Here is a 25,953-nt window from a genome sequence, read left to right on the forward strand (position 1 = left end):
TGGTATATTATCTGTATAATGAGTGTTCTTTCATTAAAAAAAAAAAATCCCCAGATCCCCAGCTAAGCCAGTTTCCCCACTGGATCTCATTACAATCTGCAGAGAGGGAGTGTGCAAGTGTAATGCTTATGTTGTAATATTTGTACAGTATTCTAATGAGATTGAGCCCAAATAGAAGGTATTTGATAAAAGGTGGTAATGATCTGCCTTTATGTATGTATTATCTTTACCAAATGCCATTTTCAAAATACAAGCATTTCTTTCAATTACTGTAGCTAAAACAGATTTTTTTTTTTCTGTGTATTCTGGGATGCTTGGCTGTTCTGAACTAGCATCTTTCAGAATGGCCCACCATGAATAGCATTTCCCCAGAACACTGCAGACCAGCATAAAATATTTTATTTTATCAAAAAACAGAAACACTTTTAGTGTTTCACCCTTCATTAATATTTTACATGCTGGGAAAGCTTTAATTACAGAATGCTGCCACACAGAGTCAAGTGGGAGTTGAGCAGGAGCCCCAAACAGGTGACAAGTATCAACCCCACTGTATTACCAAGCATCCTGCCAGATGAATTTGTTGAGTACAATGATATCTGGAAAAAATTATCTTTAGAGCACGAATGGAATAATATGGATGAAGGATTTTGCTCAAACTTCATTCCCCTGCCATAGTACCATTTGGATTTAGGCAGTATGGTAAAGTCATTAAAAGCACAGGTTTCAGAATCAGACTGCCTTGTGTTTGGGACCCAGTTAAGCCCAAGGGCAAGCCCAAGCCCTCTCTGCCTCAAAACCCTCAGTTTCTTCCTCTGTAAAATGGGAGTCATACATGTAACAAGCATTTAGGATAGTTACTGGGACATAGCTAATATTTACAGAGAAATGTGGATGATGAGTTGATGATGATGGTGAGGATTACCACAATAGCATAAATTGGTCAAGATCACTGAACTTGTGCTGTCTGTAAAGGGAGAAACTATGTGAAAATATCTCAGCAGGAGTACATGAAAGTTTACTCTGTAACTCAGCATGAGAAAAAGAGGCGGAGTGCTGTCACGGGAAGAGTTCTGGATTTGAAGCCGTCACCTTTTCACCACTCAATTCACCACTTATCAAAAAACCTTGGATAAATCACTTATCCTCTTTGAGCCTCATGATGTCCAAGAGTAAACCGAAAGTTCAAATGAGAAGATATGTGGCAAATGAAAACTACGTAAATGTGATGAGTTACTAGGCCCACAAAATCGCCATCACCTACATAATTCATATTCTTAGAAAAACCACTGAGGAAAAAGCCATCTACCATTGAGGCAGATGGCAGAACAGTGAGAAGCGGGGGGATCTGTGGTCAGATAGCCTAGCCCCGAATCCAGTCTCTTCTGGCATTACCAGCCAGCCATGTGCCTTGGTGGAAGCCTTAGCTCATCACCTATAAGATGAGACAATAATGAAACTTACACATCATAGGATTTGTGAGGATTGAGTGCAATGATCCAAGTAAAGCATTCAGTAAAATTGCCTGATAAATATTAGTATTGTGGTGATCTGTAAGATTACTGTCTACAGAGGTGGTTTATTAGGCGATTGTTTTATTCTCCTTTTACTTTCACTGAGTTGGGTGGGCTTTGTTTTATTAACCAATATAGGGGTAGTTGTATCATGTTTTTTAATTGGAAGCAAAATCTTTGTAATGTATACATTAATGTACTAATGTACTGTAATGTATATAGTCACGTATACATTTTATAATGTATTACAAAATCTTTGTACTAGCATAATGTGAACTTTTTAGTCTCCTTAAATGTTCTTGTCTCTAGCTGAAATCATGCATATTAATAAAGTAAATATAAGGTTCCTTTTGCAGGTGGACTGCAGTTCTTATGACAACTGTATTAGTTTCAGTAGAGTCTTCATGAAATGTTCAATGGGCTGCAATTTCTCCACGGAATGTTTAAGAATATGTAAAAAACCTGATGCTCACTTCCTTTATTTCTTTTTATAAGCAACACTTTCACCCATAATACTTGTGGAGGACCTTCTCAACAATGTTACACTACCTCCTGCAACGGTAATCCACAGATGCTCCTGGATCACACCCATTTCATCATTTGTATACTCGACCCTGCTCTGCAGGTCTATGGACTGGGCTCACTAAGAATCACTACGCACCAGTGACTTCAACCCTGATTATGTATTAAACTCACTTGAGGATCTTTTAAAAAATACTGATACTCGACCCAATTGAATCAGAACCCCTAGGGGTGGGCATCCTTTGTGTTTTTAAAAGCTCCCCAGATGATACTAATGTGTAGCCAGGGTTAAGAACTGTTTTTGATAATGAGGGAACTAAGAAGATGCATTGAAAATGCTAAACAAAAATCTTATTGTAGATTTAGTTTAAATGCAAAGTTCTCCTAGTGGAAAGAAAAAGGAATAATTCACTTCTTACTATTCCTCTTTCATGCCTATAAACCCACCCGCCCAGTTATCAGTCAATTTTCAAGATAATGGCTTTGTTCTATCTGACAAAAGGAAATCAATGGTACTGAAAACTACTAAAGGTCACTGAGTGTAAAAGACCTTCAACGATCTTGCATTAATCTTCACAAGTGGCCTTATATTGAAAATGAAAATGATTGTTTTCAATAGACAAATGATGACATTTGCGTTATTTTCTGATTATCAACAGCCATGTACCTTTTTAACCCCTGCAGTGAGAAGGTCAAGTGAGGAAAACCCACAGGACTGTAATGAAATAGTATCTTCTATCGTATACAAAGAAAAAAGAAAATCTGCCATGTTTTGGCATCTACTTTTGGTCAGAATAGAAGAAACCCATAATAGTCTAAAAGCCAACTTTTTTATGTCCTCGTGTTCAACTAAACTTGATATTATATCAATCTATAGTTGTTTAAGTGTGTATCAAATAAACCAGATGAGTTTAACGCGTGAGAATGAAATGTCACCAAGAATTTTCACAACTGCCTTCTGTATAAAACATGCTATTTCATGTCATTGTCATCATTCTCTAAAATTATGCCCCTGAACTGCTGGAGATTTATTTCCTAGCTTTTAAATTTCTTAGGCCCATTTATTTACTTTTGACAGTTGTTATTTCCAATAGACCTACATAATTTGAACTCGACAATTCTGTTTTATGGCACCGCCACCCGAACCAACAAATAAGAGACAGCAAAAGTGTTCTTAATTCTGAGATTCATGTTTACTTTTTCTTTGCTTAAAAATTTACTGAAAAAAAATCCTACAGGGGCTCTAAAGATGAAAAGCCATCCTATTCCTTCTGGGATATAAAATGACAAGGGGAAGATGCCAGGTTTAAAAAAAAAACAAAACACACCAGCTTCTGCTCCAGAGTATTTTTGGTCCCCTGAGGGACGCTGCAACCCTTCAGGTTAAGTCAAAAGCGCCTTCTTCAGAACCTTATTTGTTAAATATTAAAAGACACTTCATCTTACAAACACCAGAGTTTACAACACATAATTCATTCTTCCAAATTCTCTCTTTCTCCTCATAATCTCACACTGAGCAAGGTGAAGGAGAGCATCTTAATGTAACAAAGGAGATGGATGTGTGAAGTATGAGGCTGAATAAAAATGGCTGAAAAGCAATCCAAGCGAGGCTGGAGGGTGGCCACACCCAGTGCTAATATGGACTGTTTCAAAATAAATCTGTTATGCCAGAGGGTACTGGGCACTGCTTTTATTTCCCCTCTACTTGTTCCACAGATACCCATTATTAATAACTAGTAGTTACAGGTTACTCCAATGACAGACAAAAAACCCTGAAATATTTCAAAGTGAACCATCCTAATATGTGGCTACGCCATCATATTTTCAGGATTTCGAGAGCCAGACTGCATTTCCAGGCTCCTTTGTGTGACCACAAATAACCACCCTGAAATGGGTGTGTCCCTCTTAAAAGGATGCACTAGAGCCCTCTCACTTAATGCTTCTACCAGGAGATTTCAACCTTTCTGCAGAAATTAAATGCAACGGGATTCATGGAACAATAAGAAAGCATTTCAACTCCGGGGAGGAGAACAGATTAAACAAGTACTGAATGATCAATGGATCCCGAAAGAGCTCCCCGAAGAGGCAACTGATGCATTATTTAAATTTCTAGCATTACAACAAGAAAACAAAGGGGTGGGGGCGGGGGGGGGGTTAAAAAAAAAAAGAAAAAGAATGCAAACACCATCCATTTTGATTTTTGACATGACAAGTTTACTCCCCCCAACACAAAGCTCTTGGGTATAAAGCATGCATAGGTCCCACAGGTGAAATGATGCACAATGGCCGAGTCCGGGTCCCGGGGTTCCCGTGCACCGCAGGCATGCACTACCGAAATAAAGAGAATACCCTGACTTTTCCAGTTGCTCCACACACAGTCCATCTTGGTGGAATCGGCAGTGGCCTGCATCGTGCGGGTTTTGGAGGCTCGCCGTTGCTCTCCTCGGGGGCGCGGAGCTGGCACTCAGGGTCTGCGCCCCGGCTGCAGCGGCAGGGCTCACCGTGGCCGCGCGGCTGCAGACTGACTGAGGCTGCACCAGCCGGCGCGCGGCGAGGGGCGGGCGCGTCGCGGGCGCCGCAGTCTCCGCGGCAGCGAATCAGCGCGGCGCGGCCCCGGGGCTGCCTGCGCGCACAGGGATGCGGGCGCCGCTCGCTGCGAGAGCGCGGGCTGGGCGTCCGTCCTGGGGGCCTGGCCTGGAGACGGCTGAGGCGGCTCTGACCCGGGAGGCACAAAAGCAGGCCAGGTGTGGGAGGCGTGGGAGAAGAGGAGGGGATAAGGGCCAAGGGCGGGGATCAGAGTGCGGCACTCGGGCTGTTCCTGGGAGTTCCTGACACGGGGTGCATATTCTAGAAATGTCTTAGACACCCAAGAAACCTGTTGGGTAAGACGCAGTTGATGTCAGCACAGATGTCAGGCTTTCAGCATAATGCCCCCTAATTGTCCCCGTTGCTCATTCACCTCTCTCTTCCCCAATTCTTTACATTCCGGCCACGGTTTATTTTAATTGCCTGGCATCTTCCAAGCAATCGCCAGAGCTTTTCCTTTTTCTGGAATATTCCACGGCTATCCAAAACCTTTGTTGGCAAGCCACAATCAGTAAAGAAATCCTGCTGCTCAGTAGGTCTTGTGTATTTCTCCTGTTGCCCTCTTCTCCAGCTCAGTTTGTGGTTTGAACGAATACATATCATTCGGAATGTGGTGCCTGTAGGCTCTGGTTCAAAGCCCTTGGACTTCCCCACATGGAGTTATTTGTCACTGCACTGATATTCCAAGAGAGGTCAGTTGTGGGGGCCCCAGACAGAAGCCAGGGAAGAAAAGGGCATTCTGCCTCAACAACATCATCTTTGGGCTTGAGTGTTGGGGGGGAGATGGAGGTGGGCAGTGTGTATCATTTGGGAGATACAAAGTTGGTTTCCAATCCCAGTGAATCAAGATTCAAGTCCCCAGTCACAATGCAGATGCCAATGGGAGGTGTCCTACTATTTAAACCTTACCATGAAATACTTCATCAGATTAAACACCAAGGTTTTGAGAGAATGGACAGGGGATAGGTACATTTTCATGAAGAAAAGAGAGATGGCATGGAGGAAGGCCTTGAATTTGGGCATTATCTGGGGAAAGACAGTCCTGGTGGAAGGAACCCTTGAGGAGACAAAACATAACATGGGGACAGAGGGCACCTTGGGAACCACAGGGGCATACAGAAGGAAGAGTTCCCATTTTATTTGTTGTGGCATGGCATTATCCAGGACACAGGATTCCTCTCTCTCCCTTGAGGACAAATGGAGCCTTCACGATTCTTCCACAGCTCCCAGAGACGTTCCTTGCCAGACCCAAATCTACATTTGCACATCCTGTACCAGCGAGGACTTAAAGACAGGAGTCTCAAGGTTATGCTGTAGATACGATTTATCTTTCATTTTATGAAGATTATACACTTTAAAATGGGATCTTTGAGACGATGCGTATTCTTTTTAGGATGCGAGCTTCCAGAGAAACCGAGCCTCTCTCTGTATCTCTGTAACCTAACTGAAACTACTCATGAAGCTTAATAAGAATGAGATCGGGAGGATGATTTGGCACTCCTGGGCAGCTGAAGTCTCCTACAAGAGGAGGAGTGTCAGAGCTACCACGGAGCTTACAGGAAAGAAAAAAGTTATTACAAAGCACTTTTCAAATTGACCTGCTCCAGTGATAGTGGTGACTTTGTAATATTTCTTTTTCCATGCCCCCTCCCAATTTTTTTTTCAACATCACGGTCACGTTTCGGAATTCAGTCAGCAAAATACTGAAAAGACAGGTACTGGATGATTTGACCAGCAGTGAATGCTCACTGTATGAGGCAAGGCTGGACGAACTAAAAACAGGTGGGGGGACAAGACTCAGAGGAAGGAGAAGAAAGGGTTTGCCATTGTGGGCTGCTGCCACACTGGCCACTTTTCTGTTGGAACCCTTTGGAGCCTTGGCCACTAGGAGGCACTGCCAGTCCAATGATAGCCCCAGTCTTCAGCCCTAAGTCCAGAAGGTGCCCCCCACCAGTTACCTTTAGTGGCGAGTATTAAGTGTCCACTGAGTTACCAGAGCCACTGTTCATTGGTAATCTGACAGTACGGTTCAGCAAGCTGAGGGCAGCAACATCCTGGTGAGGGAAAGCAGGCAGAGGCAAGCTCTCCCTCAAGTGAAGGGGAGGGTGTCAGACTTCTTGGGCCATGGGTTTCCATTGGCTACAGAGTTGACCTTGGAATGTCAGCTTAGCTGAAAGGCCACATTGTGTTTAGTCATGCTGAATGTGAAGACGGAAGCTTGATGACACCCAAAAAATCAAGATAGCAGTTTGACAGCTGAACAGTTGACAGTTGAGGTGAGGCATCTGATGCCACAGAGATAACACACAAATGAAATAAGAATTGAGGGGCAGAGGTAGTAGGTGAAACAGGAATGAACTTATTAAAGAAAAGTCAGGCAGAAAAGTATGAAGAACTTGATTGAGAATTGGAGGATGTGGGCATTAGACCCACTTATGTTGCAAAAGTTAGTTATGTGGCCTTCGGCAAGGTATCACCTTTATCGCTTTCCGACCTTCCTCTCATACAGATGAATTACAGCTTTAGATCTTTGTTTTTGTGAAATAATAATTTATTTCTTGTAGACACTGTAAGTGGGTACTTCCTTTGCACAAGTACCCACACAGTATGAATTGAAAGCTCTTGCCAAGATCAAAATGATAAAATGGGTAGAAATGATATGTAAATTTTCCTTGAGGGGTGAAAGAAAACAGAAAGAAAAATCAAGCTTGCTAAATGCGGGCAGGAACGGCCACTGTCTTTAAACCAGGAGAGAACAGACGGGCTTTGTACACAGCCAGCTCAGAACTTGGTTTAGGTGCCTGCCAGGAGAGGAAGTGATTTCTTTAGTGTTCAGGATGAAATCATGCTGTAGGCATTCAGTTCTAAGGAAAAACAAAATAGTCAAGTTTTGAAATCGCATCCCAGATCAAGAGAAGTGTTGAAGACTACAATGCTCAGAATGGCTGCATGGTGTCTGTTTTTGTAGCCCTAGGATTTTACCGATGAGAATCAGTGGCACCTACGCTGATACATTTATTCGATAAATATTATTCAGCACCTATTGTATTCCAGACACTGTTCTAGGCATAAAGCAAAATTGCTACTTTTAAGAGGTTTATATGCTACTATGTGTGGGATGGGCAGCTAATAATAAAAGAGGTAAACATATATTTCACTTGTGGACAAGTGTACAGAGGGAAATAAAGCAGGTAAAGGGGATCGAGAATGGGAGTGGGGTAGAAGTTTTCTATTTTATGAGGAGAGTTAGCAAAGGCCTACCTCATAAGGTAAAATTAGAGCAGACACTAAATGAGAGAGAAGGAGAAAGCCGTTAAGCTATATGGGAGAGTAGCATTTATAAATGCACTGAGTTTTCAGGACAGAATGTAATAGCTGGTAAACTATATGAAGCTCATAGAACTCCTTGTATAGTGTGTGTGTGTGTGTGTGTGTGTGTGTGTGTGTGTGTGTTTAATGCTTTGAGAAGTATAGCAATTGGAAGGAAAGGCACAAAACCAAAAAAGTACTTCATTATGATCAAAGAACACTAAGAACTCTGCTTTATGCCATATGGAATAAGGAAATTTAAAGTAACAACCAATTTGGTACATAACCCACGGTACCAAAATAATGCATGAATTGCATTCAATTCAAACAGCAGATTAGCACTTGTTATTTGCCAGGTGCTTTCTCATATGGTACATATTTAGTTGTTACAGGACCCCTAAGAGGTAGATAGTGTTTACATTCATTTTCTTGATTCATTCATTCATCCAATCTCCAAACATTTACACAGTCCATACTAAGTGCCTGTCATTGTCAATACAAAGAGAGCTACCCACTAGAAACTTGAGTTTAGTAGGGGGAGATTTACACATAAATAGGTAAATGCAATCAACTGATAGATGTATGAGCAGGAAAGAGTGGATACACAGTGACTGGGGGAAGAAGAGGTTTCAGGAAAAGCTTCAGAGAATAGATGATAATTAGGTTGAGTTATGAAAAAAAGAGGATCACCAGTTTGAGCAGACAGATATGGAAACTTAATCATGGACAGGTGCAAGGGACAGTGAGACAGACTCAAGGAATAATACTGTCAGAAAATGAAGGAAACATTGCAGAGTTTCAAGGGGAGGAATAACACCTTGAGAAGTTGAATAATTTATCCAAATTTGGCTTAAGATTTCCCAGAATTGATAAAAGCCACACATTATAGCACTGAGCAAGACAAGAAAAAATCGATACCCTGACCCACATCATAGTGAAACTGCAGAGCATCAAAGACAAGAGAAAATCCTAAAAGCAGGCATAAGTAAAAGATACATTGCCTCAGAGAAACTGTTGGGCCAGCTGCAGTCTGTTAATTAACTGAAGCCAGAGGACAATGGAATAATGTCCTCAAAGGAGCGGGGGGGGGGGGGGGGGGGGGGGGAAATAACTGTCATCTAGAATTTTGTACCCAGCAAGACTACTACAGGCATTTTCAACTATGTAAGAAATGAATTTCCCAACTGCAAGCCCTGCAGAAAAAGCTACCAACGTTCATACTTCTGGAAGAAGAAAACTGAACTTAGAAGAAGCGAAATGCATGAAAGAATGCTACGTGTAAAAACTGGTAATGGCTAATTTGGGGGTTTATAAAAGAAAGGTGAAACTAAAGTAGTAGACAAAAAATAGAACATAAGGTAGGAAGGAGTGATGAAAGTGAAAGCATCCTAACTTTCTAGTATTGTTCAGGAGGACAGTAGAGATCTTTAATTTTCTTTGAGACCTTAATTTTAGACTATGAAAAGTCAAATTTGTGTGTTAAATATTTAAGGGTCACCACTAGAAATAACTAAAACATATAACTACTAAATGAGTAAAAGGTATAAACAAGGTAATCAATATATTAAATCACATTGAGGTCAGGAAAGGAAACCATGAGAAACAAAGAAGAACTGGTAAATAGAAAGCATAAAATAAAGTATTAGAAGGCATCTAAATATATCCAAATAATGCCAGCTAAAAAGATGAAAACTCTCAGATTAGATGAAAAAAATCTAGTTTAAGGATGTTTATAAAAAGAAAATCCTAAAACATACTGACACGGTAATGTAAAGAACTACATCAGGTTAATAAATTTTTGCATAGTGATTTTGCTAAACTTGTACTAATTCTAATTGTGTATTCTCTTGAATTTTCTATGTACATAATCATATTCTCTCTGAACAAATATGGTGTTATTTCTTCCCTTCCAATTTTTATACTTTTAACTCTTTACTTTGACTTACTGCACTGTCTAGGACTTTCACATACAATGTTATGTAGAAGTGGTAAAGGTTATATATTCTTTGTTTTACTCTTGAATTTAGGGGAAAGTGTGCTCAGAATTTTACATTAAATATGATGTTGGCTGTGAATATTTTAGCTGTCTTTTATCAGATTAAGGCAAGTTCCTTCTGTCCCTAGTTTTTTTTTCAGTTTTTGTCTTGAACAGGTATTGAATCCTATCAAATGCTTCTACTGAAGTTACTGAAATGATCAGAGATTTTTGTCCTTAATTCAGCTAATACATAAATAAAACAGATAGCATTTTGAATGTTAAACCAACCTTGCATTCCTAGGATATACCCCGTATGGCTCTGATGTGACATTCTTTTTACATATTGCTACTCAATTTGGATTCAATTTTCTAATGATTTGTGTAGACTTTTCCTATATATATTCATGAGCTCTATCCTCTACCTTTCTTTTCTTGTAATATCCTTCTTGAGTTTTTGTAATATCCTTCTTATGCTGGCCTCACAAAAGAAGCTGAAGAGTGTTACTCCCTCCCATATTTTCTAAAAGAGTTTATGTAAGGTGGTATTATTTCTTCTTGGAATGTTTGGAAGAATTCACCAGTGAACCCATCTAGACCTGGAGGGTTTTTTTGTGAGATGCTTTTTAATTATAGATTTCCTCAGTAGATACTGGATTATTCTAATTTTTAACTTCTGCTTGTGTCAGTTTTAGTAATTTTTATTTTCCTCAAATCAATTCATTCATTTAAAATATATTGTCAAATTTATTGGTATAAATTATTCATAACATCATAATGTTATGATTGTAATAATCTGAGAGGCTATAGCCATGTCTACTTTTTCATTTATGATATTGCTAAGTTTTATTTTTTTCTCATTTCTTGATCATCTTATTGGAGGTCGATCAATATTATGAATGAATTTCAAAGAATAATTTTTTTCTTTTTTTTTCTTTTGTATATCTTTGTATATGCTATTTCATTGTATTCCTATTTTTATAATTATTATTTCCTTTTTTACTTTTGTTTTTCTTTTCTTACCTCCACAAAATAGAGGCTTAGATTATTTTCAGCCTTTCTTCTTTGCTAATATATTCATATTCACTTAAAAATATAAAATTCCCTCTAAGTACTGTTTTAGCTGCATCCTACAAGTTTTGAAACGTTATATTCATCTTATTTGTCCAGTTCAAAATACTTTCTAACAGTCGTCTGTGACTTTTTTCCTTTGGTCCATTAATTATATAGAATTATAAACTTTCGATGATTGTAACTATCCTATTGTTTATTTTCAGTTTAATTCATCTGTAGTCAGACAACAAACTCTGTACAATTTTAATCCATTGAAAATTTCTTGAGACTTGCATTAGAGCCTGGAATATGATCTATTTTGATACATGTGTCAAGTGGACATGAATGTATATTCTGAAATGTTGAGAGTGTTCTATAAATGTCAGTTTGGTTATAGTGGTTAATAGCATTATTCAAATAATCTATCTTCCTACTAATTTTTTGGCTGTATGTCTGCCAGATATTGAAGTAAGTATATCACAACATCTAACTTTCATGTTGATTGATCTATTTTCCTTTCAATTCTCTCTCTATATATACATAACTTTACATAATAAATGCTATAAATAAATATATATACATCTTTATATATATTGAGCACTTATAAATTTAGAATTATCATGTCTTACTGTTGAGTTAACCTGTTTATCATATTATGAAATGTTCCTCTTTATCTCCAGTAATACTCCTTGACTTCAAGTGTAGTTTGGCTGATATAGATATATACACAACAGCTTTCTTTTGGTTGGTGCTTGTATGATATGTCTTTTTCTGTCCTCCATTTTCAAACTATCTGTATCTTTTTATTTTCTTAAAGACAGTATATTCTTGGGCATTTTTTATTTTTTAATGTTTATTTATTTATTTGAGAGAGAAAGAGACAGACATTGAGCAGGGGAGGAGCAGGGGGGGGGGGGAAACAGAATCCCAAGCAGGCTCCAGGCTCTGAGCTGTTAGCACAGAGCCCCATGCGGGGCTCGAACTCATGATCCGCAAGATCATGACCTGAGGCAAAGTCAGACGCTTAGCCTAGCTGACTGAGCCACCCACGCACCCTTTGGGTCTTATTTTTAATTCAGGATAGTAATCTTTGTTTTTTTAAATTGAGTGTTAAGTCAATTTACATTTAATGTAATCATTGATATTGTTGGATTTAAGTCCATCAATCTGCTATTTATTTCTTATTTATCATGATCTTTTCCTTGCTCCTTTATTTCTCCTTTCTTGCCTTCTTTCAAAATAATCAAGCCTATTTTTTATTAATCCATTTATTTGCTACAATAATTTTCTAGTTATACTTTTTAAATACTTTGGTGATTAGCTTACAGTGATAATGTTCATCCTTAACTTACTGGAGTCTATCTTATATAGTACTTTTACAGTTTCCTATGCAATAAAATAATTTTACAAGTGTAAACTCCAATTACTGCCTGCCACTTTTAAGCTCGGGTTGTCATGTTATAAACACCAATGTAATAATTTTTGTTGTTCTAAAAAAGTCAATAGTATTTTACATCTTCTAACATATATACCTTTTTCAATGTTCTTCATCTCATCCTGCATTACTATATTTCCATCTGGGATCATTTTATTTCAGTCCAAAGAATTTTCTTTAGTATCTTTCAGTTCTGGTCATGGCAACCGATTCTCTCAGTTTTGTTTTTCTTACTTTATTTCACTTTCATTTTTGAATTAGTTTCACTGGTTAAAGAGCTCTAATTTGGCAGGTTTTTTTTTTTCTTTCAACAATTTAAAGACTTAATCCTATTGACCATTGATCACTCCTAGTTTTAGTTGAAAAGTCAGCAGTTGATCTCCTTGTTTCTTTGAAAATAATGTTTCTCATTTTTATGGCTGTTCTTAAGATTTGTATCTTTAGCTTTGGTTTTATGCAGTTTGATTATGATAAGTTCGTATTTCCTATGGTGTCTACTGAACTTCTTAAATCTGTATACTGATTGATGCCTTTTACCAATTTTGAAAAAAAAATGTCAGCCATATTTCTTCAAGTATCCCTTCTGCCTCATTTTCTCTCTTCTTTCCTACAAATCCTATTATTCATAGGTTAGCCCTTCTGACAAGTTTATTATACTCTCTTCTTTTCATATTTTTATTCAGTTTTTTCACCATTTTGGATTTTTCCTATTGAGCTATCTCTGAGTTCACTAATTTTATCTTCTTCTGTGTCCAAAGAGCTATTAAATGTATCTAAGTTTTAACTTCAGAAATTTTATTTTTCAGTTCTCGAGAGTTCACTTGAATTATTTTTATAAATACCCTTTCTCTGTTGAAATTCTCCATCTTTTTATCCATTTTCTTTCACATATTTATAATAGTTGTTTAAAAGATTTTATTTAATGTCAGTATCCAGATCATCTATGGGTCAGCTTCTATTGTCTTCTGTCTTTTTAAATTCCAGCATAGCTAATACATATTGTTATATTCATTTCAGGTGTATAATATAGTGATGCAACAATTCTATACAGTACTCAGTGCTCATCATGCTAAGGGTACTCTTAATCTCCTATACCTATATCAGCCATCCCCTTACCCACCTTCCCTCTGGTAACCATCAGTTTATTCTCTATAGTTAAGAGTATGTTTTTTGGTTTATCTCTTTTTTTCTTTGCTCATTTGTTTGCTTCTTAAATTCCCCATATGCATGAAGTCACATGGTATTTGTCTTTCTCTGACTTATTTCATGTAGCATTATACTCTTTAGATCCATTCCCATTGTCTCTTTTTTATGTTTCTCAGTCACATGTTCTTGCCTCTTTTACATGTCTAGTAATTTTTTATAGCATAATAGGTATTGTGTATTCAAGAACTATAAAGACAGGCAGTTGATGCTGTTTTCCCACAGAAAGGGCTCACCCCTTTGTCTGTTTAGCAGCTATGGTGAGAGGCTGATCACATCACTTCAATTATATGACAGACCATAAAACAAGACTCAATACATTTTAAAAGAATAGAAATCATACAAAATGTGTTCTTCAACCACTTAGAATAAAATTAACAACCAATAAGGAAATTTGTAAATTCACAAGTCTGTGAAATTTAATCAATACACTTGTAAATAAGCAATGGGTCAAAGAATAAATCACAAGGGAAATTTAAAAATGTGTCAAAATACATGAAAATGAAACAATCAGAGGGTACAGCCAAAGTAATACTTAGAGGGACATGTATAGCTGTAAACACTCAGGACAGAAAAAAAAGAAATCAATAACCTAAACTCCTGCCTTAAGAGAACAGAAAAGAAGCACAGCTTAAACCCAAAGCAAGCAGATGGAAGAAGTAACAGAAATGAGAGTGGAAATTAATGAAATAGAAAAATTAAAGAAAATCAATGAAGCCAAAAGTTGGTTCTTTAAAAGGATCAACAAAGTTGACAAACCTTTAGCTAGAATGACTGAGAAAAAACAAAGACTCAAATTACTATAACCAGCAATGAAAGAGGGGACACTGCTGCCAACCTTATAGAATTAAAAAGATTCTAGGGAAATACTATGAATAACTACAGACAAACAAATTAGGTAACCTGGATGAAAATGAACAGATCTTTAGAAAAACATAAACTACCAAAACTGACTCAAGAAGAGATAGAAAATATGACTAGATTGAGATGAAAAGACATTGAATTAGTAGTATTAAAGCTTCCCATGGAGAAACGCCCAGGCCCAGATGGTTTCACTGGTGAGGATCTACCAAACATTTAAAGAATACTTAACACCAATCCTTCACAACTCTTCCAAAAAGAAGAGGAATTGAGAAAACTTTCCATCACACTCTATGAGGTCACTATCACCCTGATACCAAAACCCAACAAGGGTATTATGAGAAAAGAGAATTACAGATCAGTATTTCTTATGAATACAGATGCAAAATTCCTCAATAAAATACTGCCAAACTGAAACCAGCAATATATAGAAAGGATACATCACAGCTCAGTGAAATTTAAGCCAGTGTAATACACCAACCAATGTAATACATCATATTAATAGAATAAAGAACAAGACCCACGTGATCATCTCAATGCAGAAAAAACATTTGAGAAACTGATCACCTTTCATGATAAAAAAACACCCAAGAAACTAGGAAAAGAAGGAAACTTCCTTAATCTGTTAAAAAGGAATCTTGAAAAAACTCATAGCTAACATGAAACTTAATGGCAAAAGATTGAAAGCTTTCCCCCTAAGATCTGGAACAAGACAAGGAAGTTTGCTCTGACAATTTCTATTCAGTATTGCACTAGAGATTCTAGAATATAACAAGGAAAAGAAAGAAAACTCATCCAGATTGGAAATGAAGTAAAACTATCTCCACAAGGAGAGCCCCGGTGGCTCAGTCGGTTAAGCATCTGATTTCAGCTCAGGTCATGATCTCTCAGTTCATGGGTTCAAGCTCTGCATTGGGCTCTGTGCTGGCAGCTTGGAGCCTGCTTTGGACTCTCTGTCTCCCTCCCTTTCTCTGCCCCTCCCCTGCTTGGACTTTCTCTCTTTAAAAAATAAATAAATATTTAAAAAGAAACTGCATTTCTACACACTAGCAGTGAGCAACAAAGATAAGGTTAAGAAAACAGTTACATTTACAATAGCATAAAAAAATACTTAGGAATAATTTGAACAGAAGAAGTGTAAAGTTTATACTTGAAAACCATAAAACATTGTTGAATGAAATCAAAGAAGACTTAATTAAATGGAGAGACATTTTTGTTCATAGATCAAAAGGCTTAATATTGTTAAGATGGCAATATTCCCCAAATTAATCTACAGATTAAATATAAACTGTCAAAATCCAAGCTAAGTTTTTTTTTCTTTCAGAAATCAACAAATTGACCCTAAAATTCATATGGAAATGCAAGGAACCCATAACATACAACACAATCTTGAAACAGAACAGAGTTGTGGGTCTCACACATCCTGATTTCAAAACCTACTACAAAGCTACACTGATTACGACTCTGTGGTACTGGCATAAGGCTAGACATGTAGGTCAATGAAATAAAATTGAAAGTCCAGAAATAAACCCTTATATATATAGTCAATTGATTAAGTGTGCCAAGACCATTCAATGGGGATAAGAACAATATTTTCAACAATAGCGCTGGGACAACTTGCTATACAAAAGAACAAAGCTGGACCCCCAACTTACATCATATACAAAAATTAACTCATAATAGATTCAAGACTTAATGTAAGAGATAAAACTAGAAATCTCTTAGAAAAAAACAGGCATAAATTGTCACAACCTTGGATTGGGCAGAGGTTTTTAATGCCCAAGGAACAAAAGAAAACATAGATAAATTCAAATTTTGAACAAGTTTTTTTGACTTAGGAAAAAACCACTTTTGTGCATCAAAGGATATTGTCAAGAGAGTGAAAAAACAGTATTACCTCATACCTGTTAGAATAGTTAAAATTAAAAAAAAAAAAACAAGAAACAGTGATGCTTGGCTGGCTTGGTCAGAAGAGCATGTGACTCGAGCCCCACATTGAGTGTAGAGATTACTTTAAAATAAATAAATAAAACTTTAAAAAACACACACAAGAAACAACAAGTGTTGGCAAGGATGTGGAGAAAAAGGAACCCTTATGCACTGCTGGTGGAAATGCAAACTAGTGCAGCCACTGTGGAAAACAGTACGGATGGTCCTCTAAAAATAGAATTACCATATGATCCAGTAATTCCACTACTGGGTATTTACCCAAAGAATACAAAAACATTCATTCAAAAAGATATATGTGCTCCTATGTTTATTGTAGCATTATTTACAAGGCCAAGATATGGAAGCAGCCCAAGTATGCACTGATAGATGAATGGATGGAGATGCGGTGTATACATATACAATGGAATATTATTCAGTCATAAAAAAGAATGAAATCTTGTCATTTGCAACAACAGGGATGGATCTAGAGAATATAATGCTCCGTGAAATAAGTTAATCAGAGAAAGACAAATACCACATGATTTCATTTATATATGCAATTTAAGAAACAAAACTAACAAGCAAAGAAAAAAAAGAGACAAATCAAAAAAAGGACTCTTAACTACAGAGAACAAACTGATGGTGACTGGAAGGGAGGTGGCAGGATGGGTGAAATAGATGATGGGTACACTTAAAATAGATGAAGAGTACACTTAAAAATGAACTATTGGGACCTCACCAAGATAAAAAGCTTCTCCACAGTGAAGGAAACAATCAACAAAACTAAAAGGCAGCCAACAGAATGGGAGAAAATATCTGCAAATGACGTATTGGATAAAGAGTTAGTATCCAAAATCTATAAAGAATTTGTCAAACTCAACACCCAAAACCAAATAATCCAGTGGGCAGAAGACCACTGGGCAGAAATGGGCAGAAGACATGAATAGACACTTTTCCAAAGAAGACATCCAGCTGGCTAACAGACACATGAAAAGATACTCAACATCACTCCTCATCAGGGAAATACAAATCAAAACCACAATGAGATACCACCTCACACTTATCAGAATAGCTAACATTAACAACTCTGGAAAAAAACAGATGTTGGCAAGGATGTGGAGAAAGGGGAACACTTTTGCACTGTTGGAGAAAGAAGAATATTTTGCACTGTTGGTGGGAATGCAAATTGGTGCAGCTACTCTGAAAAAAGGTATTGAGATTCCTCAAAAACTTAATAATAGAATTACCCTATGATCCAGCAATGGCACTACTAGATATCTATTCAAAGGATACCAAAATGCTGATTCGAAGGGGCACATGCAACCATATATACACAATGGAATATTACTTGGCAACCAAAAAGAATGAAATCTTGCCATTTGCAACAACATGGATGGAACTAGAGTGTATTATGCTAAGCAAAATAGTAAAAGAAAGACAAATATCATATGATTTCACTCATACATGGAATTTAAGAAACACAACAGATGAACATAGGGGAAGGGAAGGAAAAATAAGGTAAAAACAGAGAGGGAGGCAAACCATAAGAGAATCTTGAATACAGAGAATGAGCTGAGGGTTGCTGGAGGGGAGGCTGATGGGGGGTGGGCTAAATGGGTGATGGGCATTAAAGAGAGCACTTGTGATGAGCACTGGGTGTTATATGCAAGTCATGAATCACTGGGTTCTACTCCTGAAACCAATACTACACTGTATGTTAACTTGAATTTAAACTTTAAAAAAAGAGTGTATTTGTCATGATGAGTATTGAGTAATGTATAGAATTGTTTAATCACTGTATTGTACACTTGAAGTTAATACAATACTGTACGTTAACTATACTAGAATTAAAAAAAAAGAGATTATATAGGCTTTAAAAAAAAGATTCCTCCTCCAGATGGCTACGATGCTGCATCTCGGCATGAGGCCTGGTGAACAGAGTGTGAGCTGGAATCAAGCCTCATTTGCCATGTTGGCCAGGCATTCTTACAAAGGGCACAACCTGGCAACTTTGCATGGCAGCTTGGATTGCTACTCCGCCCACCCTCCAAGCCAGCCTTGTTCTGTGTCAGCCTCTACTGACAACACAACTCTGGCTCCAGCCAAAATCGCTGTCTGGAGTTCCTTGACAACCTGAGTTTATTGCTGTCCCTTTCCTGGTCCTCTCTTCCCATCACATGTCTTAGAATTTCTATTGTTGGACATAACTTGAATTGGTTTCTCCAGTCTACACATTTCCACCAGACCTGGGGCATGACTGTATTTGCAGATTTTTTTTCTTTACTAGGGATTTGGTTGTTCAGATTTGCTTTTCGTACATCTCTGCCCTCTAACTATGGGTGGCTCCAGATTTTATTTTTCTTTTCTTGCTACCTGTTGGTCAGTGGCTAACTGTATATATAATAATGTTATCATGCATGGGAATGCAAGCTGGTGCAGCCACTCTAGAAAGCAGTATGGAGGTTCCTCAAGAAACTAAAAACAGAACTACCCTATGACCCAGCAATTGTACTACTAGGCATTTATCCAAGGGATACAGGTGTGCTGTTCTGAAGGGACACATGCACCCCCATGTTTATAGCAGCACTATCAACAATAGCCAAAGTATGGAAAAAGCCCAAATGTCCATCGATGGATGAATGGATAAAGAAGATGTGGTGTATATATACATACAATGGAGTATTACTCGGCAATCAAAAACTTGATGAAATCTTGCCATTTGCAAGATTGGAACTGGAGGGTATTATGCTAAGTGAAATTAGTCAGTCAGAGAAAGACAAAAATCATATGACTTCACTCATATGAGGACTTTAAGAGACAAAACAGATGAACATAAGGGGAAGGGAAACAAACATAATATAAAAACAGGGAGGGGGACAAACAGAAGAGATTCATAAATATGGAGAACAAACTGAGGGTTACTGGAGGGGTTGTGGCAGGAGGGGATGGGCTAAATGGGGAAGGGGCACTAAGGAATCTACTCCTGAAACCATTGTTGCGCTATATGCTAACTAATTTGGATGTAAATTTAAAAAAAATAATAAAACAAGTTAAAAAAATAATGTTATCATGCACACACACACAAAATAGCTTTTCCAGAATGCCTTGCACATAGCAGTGGCAATAAGGCCAGGTTTTAGCCAATAAGATATAAAGGAAAAATCTGCTGGAGGGCTTCTGGGAAAGATTGTTTTCCTCATTAAAAAGTAGGGAGAACTCCTTTCTCACTCTGGCTTCCCCCAGCTTTCTTTGAGGATGTGATGTTTGGAACTGCTGCAGCGATCTTGTGATCATGAGGAGAAGGCCATAATAACTGTCAAGAGTATAGTGCCCTAATATTGTGGATGTGTTGTGCCATCAGTGTCTCTGGAATCTCCTACTTCTAAGCTTGTTAGTAAGTGCACACCCAGTGTCCTTATGGTTCACACTGATACTAATTCGGATTTTTCTGTCACTTGAAGCCAGAAGCATTCCTACTGACAAATCACTGACTGAGGTTCTATAAAAGGGTTACTTAACAGTGTTGTGGGGTTTTTTTTCTTTACATATAGACTTTAGTATATGGACTCCTTGTTTCAGTGAGGAGGAACAAAACCTTCTCCATTTTCTGCACTTTCTCCAGTCTCTCCATTTTCTGCACTTTCCTCTCACCATGAATGAGTTAGCATTTTCAACTATGCTCTTTGAAGATCATCATGGACCAGTTTGACAGAAAGCTACAGCAAACAGAATAACTAAATAAATGGGTTGCTATTGCAAAAAATTTGCCTTGTACATCAATGTAAAATAAACGTTTTCAATTAACCATATGTCATAGAGGGAGATTCTGATGATTTTGCAAGAGTACCTTATTAGTATAAAGTCACCACACACAAAAAGTTTCCCTCTGCTGAACATGCATTAATGAACAAAGACCAGAAACTAGATTAAAAAAAGATCTAATTAAACATTTACAGCACAGCAGTAAGTTTTTGCAAACAGTTACAGTTTTTCAAACCACCCCTAACGTATCTAGAAGGGAATTTTTAAAAATACTAGCCTAGGAAGCTGCTGGGGCAGCACTGAAAGTTTTTCTCAGCAAGAGGCAACCTGGATCCACAAAACCGGAATCTCACTGCTTAAGGTTTGGAATTTCAGAGGAGGGCTCTGTGTTAGGGAAAAAATAGACAAAGCACAAGAATAATTGATTATTGTGGGGGAATAGGTACTAGAAAAAAAAACCACTGCAAAGTTCTGTAGCACACAGCCATAGGAGCTCAAAGGAATAAAACCACGAAGACTGAAACAATATGCTTCCTAAAATGTGAACATCTCTTCTCCCCTAGCTAACCTAACAATCATGTAACCTCTCTTTTTTCTTCAACATGTTGGGTGGTATCTGTGTTATAGTAAGTCTAGAAGTTTTAGGGACCAAGAGGTATTCTTTCTTTCAGAATAGCCACAGCAGGTCCTGGGCAAAAAACTCATGTGAGGTGAATTTCAAAAGATGTTTATAATAGTGACTCTGTTGTTGTTGTTGACCTTTGCAGGAATGCTCCTGAAGTTGGTTAACTGAAGAGATACACAGATCTACTTCTCAAAGGTCTACTGATCTCAGAAATACACTTGGAGATGCTTCTTCATTCAGCTTCAGTGTTCTTAGCAAAGACTTACTTTTGTGGTATAAAATATAGAGCCGTGCTCCAATTATATTCTTATTTTTCCTTTAACCTAACTGATGATGGTTTTTAAGAGCCTTGAAGGTTAGAGATACTGACTTAAAAGTAATTCAGCAAAACTGACATCTGATGTAAAACCTGAAGTTAAAAGAGATCGGGCATGTGTTGACCAATCTCCTTCAACCACATGTTTTAGCAGCTCCCTGGGAGGACAGTGGTCTTCCAGCCCATTCATGTGCTTGAGGATGAAAAATATGTGCTGGTATAGGCTGAATAAGTGCGTGTATACTAAGTCATTATGCTCAAAGAAAGTAAATGACATCCAATTATCATAAATAATGTCTAGTGTATTTTTGCAATCTATTTTTTTAAGTTTATTTATTTATTTTTAAGAGAGTGAGAGAGAGAGAGAGAAATCACGAGTGGGAGAGGGACAGACAGAGAGGGAAAGAGAGAGAATCCCAATCAGGCTCCACACAATCAGCACAGAGCCTGATGTGGGGCTCAAACCCACGAACTGTGAGATCATGACCCGAGCCGAAGTTGGACACTTAACTGAGCCACCCAGGTGCCCCTATTTGCAAGGTATTTTGAGCCATGTTAAAAGGTGTTGACTGTAATCAAGTAGTTTCCCTGGAATACTCCTAAATATCAATACAGTTATTAACCAAGTCTTCCTAAGTGATTGTCATTAAAATACAGGCCAGTTGGGCAAGTTATGCTTGCACAATATTCTTTATGTGGACTTTTCTGCCTAAGCCACCACAGAACCAGCAGCAGTGCTGGCACAGTGAATGCACACCCCTCCTCCTACCATGCCTGCAGCACTACATACTGACTCAGCCTGGGGTTGATATGCGTGGAAGTGTACATGGGGTGGAGAGAAGGCTGCTATTTAAGTTTTTATTTTTTTTTTTAATTTTTAGTTTTTTAAATGTAAATTTATATTTAAGAGAGAGACAGTGCATGAGCAGGGGAGGGGCAGAGAGGGAGGGGGACAGAATCTGAAGCAGGCTCCAGGCTCTGAGCTGTCAGCACCGAGCTCAACGTGGGGCTCGAACTCACAAGCCGGTGAGATCACGACCTGAGCTGAAGTCGGAAGCCTAACCAACTGGGCAACCCAGGCGCTCCTGTTATTTAAGTTTTTGAAGAGATGTTTGTCTTGCAAAGATACATGTCAAAGAGTCAAATTTGTGAAAAGAAAAGGAGACAATGCCCAATGTCAAAGTTGCCCCTCTTTGGACATCCTTCTTTATATAGTATACAGATTTGTGGAGGATTCTTATTTCCTATTTTTAACCATTGTTAAAGACAAACCATCAGGAGTTTGTGGGAAAAAAAGTCCTTCTTATTCCTCCTTTTGCAACTGTCAGATAACACAGAATCAAGATTATACATAACTCATACATAAATCAAAGAGCAGAGAAACATTCCACTCCCAGAAGAATAAGAGTAATACAATGGGGCGCCTGGGTGGCTCAGTCGGTTAAGCGGCCGACTTCAGCTCAGGTCATGATCTCACATCCATGAGTTCGAGCCCCGCATCGGGCTCTGTGCTGACAGCTCAGAGCCTGGAGCCTGTTTCAGATTCTGTGTCTCCCTCTCTCTGACCCTCACCCGTTCATGCTCTGTCTCTCTCTGTCTCAAAAATAAATGTTAAAAAAAAAAAAGAGTAATACCAATAATAGCACACATTCATTAACATATATACCAAGTGACAAACACTGGGCTAAATGTTTTACACGGGTGCTCTCATTTAATACAACAAACTTATAAGGAAGGGCTGCTAATACTTCCATTTATGGGGATGGAAGGTGCAGAGGGGAGAGGAATCTGAGGCTCAGATTAAGTTAGGTAACTTGATCCCACCCCCAAAGTCCCTTAGAGGCAGAATCAGGTTCAGACCTAGGTTTCTCCTGCTTCAGAAATCCGGCTGTGATCCAGGGCACTTTACTGCCAACTGACATTTCCTAACAACCACCCACTGTCTGTACCAGAGAAGCCAGGGGCTGGGCAAACAAAGGGTCTAAAGCTTCTAAACCCAAAAAGGCCAATCCCAAGGTGGAGGACAGCTCCAAGCCTCTGTGGAGCTGGACTTGGGCTCCAAATTCAATGAAGGGAGAGGATATTGTGTGTTTTGCCTAGTCATTGGCTACTGCCCACAAAATGAAGACAGGAAAGCTCAGATATTACATTTCTGACCTCTAGTTCTTGCCTTTCTCTTTCTTGAAATGGACACCATACAACTTGATGCCATAGTGATTAGGAAGTGATCAGTTGGATATGCAAATACTGGGAGTCTCCAAAGTCAACCTTGCTTTCTCTCTGGACTTTGGGATGTGAGTCTAGTCTGGTTAAGATGCAGCAACGGCAGAAGAAAGATTTCTGGCTCAGCCATTCACTAGTCTCACTCCCTCAGATACAGTTTGACTTCCCTGTGCTTGGGTTTATCAGCAGGAAAAAGAAGATAATGCTTACCACACACAGGTAACTAGGCCACATGTTGAGTACATAGCAGCTGGTGCCAGTTCAGAAGAGGGCAAAATTGGACAGTGCACCTCAACGTAAAAAGCCATTCCACAGTAGTAAGTAAAGCACTAGTAAGTTACCTCGGAACCTTGAAGGATGTCACCTTAATTTTTTTTTAGTGTTGATTTATTTTTAAGAGACAGAGACAGAACACGAGCAGGGGAGGGGCAGAAAGAGAGGGAGACAGAATCCAAAGCAGACTCCAGACTATGAGTTGTCAGCACAGAGCCCGACGCAGGGCTCGGACTCACGAACTGTGAGATCATGACCTGAGCCAAAGTCGGATGCTTAACCGACTGAGCCACCCAGGCACCCCTTGAAGGATGTTACTTTAAAACCCTATTATATTCCAAGGAGAATTACTATTTTTCTACCATGGTGTTTTGAGTTTCATATAATCCACACAAACGATATATCATGTGGCAAGTTATTTTCTAAATTAATATCAAGGGAGGTGTTACTTTTATAAAATAAATTATGTTTTGTTAGATAATGGCAGTTACTTAACAAATAATTTTGTGTTGAATGAATGAATACAAAGCATTCTTTTTTCGCCTTGACTTATTTTTGCTCGACCAGGAAGTTCAAAGCCAAATGTAATATAAAATCAGAGGAACTATACTAACATTTATCATAGCACAATTACTTCATTCATTTTTCTTTATGGATTTAGTTTCCTATTTCTTTTTTACTTTCATTTAAAGTTTTTTCTTATTTATTTATTTTTAAGTAAGTTCTTGAACTTGTAGGACTTGAACTCAAAACCCAAGATCAAGAGTTGCATGCTCTGTTGACTGAGCCAGCCAGGCACCCCAACTTTCAGGGGTTTTTTAATGTTTATTTATTTTTGAGAGAAAGAGAGAGAGAGAAAACACACAACCAGGGAAGGGGCAAAGAGAGCTGGGGACAGAGGATCCAAGGTGGGCTCCACTCCGACAGCAGAGAGCCTAATGTCTCGAACTCATGAATTATGAGATTACGACCTCAGCCAAAGTCAGACACTTAATTGACTGAGCTACCCAAGTGCCCCCAACTTTCAGTTTTTTTAACTGAAATTTTTATTAAGGCACTTGTAGATTCACTTTCGGTTTCAATAAATAACACAAAGAGACCCTGTACACTTTGTATAGTCTCCTCCAATGGTAACATTTTGCAAAACAACAATACGGTAAATACAGCAGCATAATCAGGGTGTGGACATTGATTCAATCCCCTGACTTTCTTCAGATTTCTTGTTTTACTTGTACTGGGGTATGTGTCTATGTGTGTGTGTGTGTGTGTGTGTGTGTGTGTATTAAGTTCTCTACAAATATATCACTTGTTTAGGTATGTATATCCATCATCACAGTAGAGACACTGAACAGTTCCCATACCACAAAAAATCCCTCCTGATGCCCTTTTTTTAACCACACTCCCCTTGCACAATCCTCCCGCATTTAATTCTGTTTTTAACAGGCCTATTTCCTACATGTCTTAGAAGTCCACAGGAGATAAGTAAGAATGAATAAATGTTTTGAAAACAAGGTTATACCTCATCACAGCCTTGTTGGCTACGTTGGCTAACTTGGCCAGAGAGCAAGGTGATGATGTCTCTATGTGTTACCAGTATGGCAGCTTTCCTGGCAGTGAGGAAACATACTTGGGGCAAGCACTCTTCCAGTTTTTAATTTAACAAGCAGTTGTTGATTGCCCAGTGTTTCAGGCATGTGCTGGGTGCTGGAGAAACAAAGATGGATAAAATACATGTGTTCATCAATAATTGGGAGGTGGAAATGTAAAGAGTAATTGCAATGCAGGCGATACCACAATTTCTTTCAAATATTTGGTTTCCAGTGCAGATTAAGGAATTCAGAGTTGGAGAAATAAAGAGCTATTTTAATGATAGCTAAAAATGACCAATTATTAAAAATGCTTTGAACAATGGTTTTACTTAAACGAGGGGGGGTTACTACTAAAGGAGCTATTTAACAAATGGCATTCCAAAACTAAACCAAACATAAAGAGTGTGTGTGTGTGTGTGTGTGTGTGTGTGTGCGCGCGTGTGTGGTATTCAACATACTGAAAGATCTTCATCTTTTATACTGAAAGAAGTTCTTTACAAACGGAAAGAAGTTTACAGGTTCATACCGTGAAAAGAAAGCAACGGAACATGAATAACTCTAAAATGAACCATGCAAACAACAGAACATACTTGGGCTGAAAGGCAGAAGCAGCGAAAGAGGTAAATTAATACTTTAAAAATTGCAAATGGTAAAGAGTGAAAAGACAAGAGAGCTGTAAAGAACTATAATGGGAAGCCAAATAAAGTAAATACTTTCTTCACCTGAAATTAGGGGGAAATTGATATAGTTAGTCATTCATTCATTGAGAACCTACCACAGG

General features: G+C 38.3%; 1 protein-coding gene across 2 annotated transcripts in view; it reads right to left on the bottom strand.

The window, feature by feature from the left end:
- The window catches only part of RTN1 (reticulon 1), a 229,436-nt gene that overhangs the window by 21,115 nt on the left and 182,368 nt on the right, over nt 1-25,953 (bottom strand). The window contains exon 1 of one of the 2 annotated variants that reach the window (XM_030319237.1): nt 4,383-4,540. The exons of the other annotated variant lie outside the window; for it this stretch is intronic. Coding sequence (XP_030175097.1) covers nt 4,383-4,443 — 61 coding nt within the window. The 5' untranslated portion in view covers nt 4,444-4,540. Of the gene's footprint in view, nt 1-4,382; nt 4,541-25,953 lie in introns of those variants that run through there. 2 annotated transcript variants of the gene reach the window in all.

The sequence above is a fragment of the Lynx canadensis genome, chromosome B3 (genome assembly GCF_007474595.2).
Source record: "Lynx canadensis isolate LIC74 chromosome B3, mLynCan4.pri.v2, whole genome shotgun sequence".
In the NCBI taxonomy this organism is placed as follows: domain Eukaryota; kingdom Metazoa; phylum Chordata; class Mammalia; order Carnivora; family Felidae; genus Lynx; species Lynx canadensis.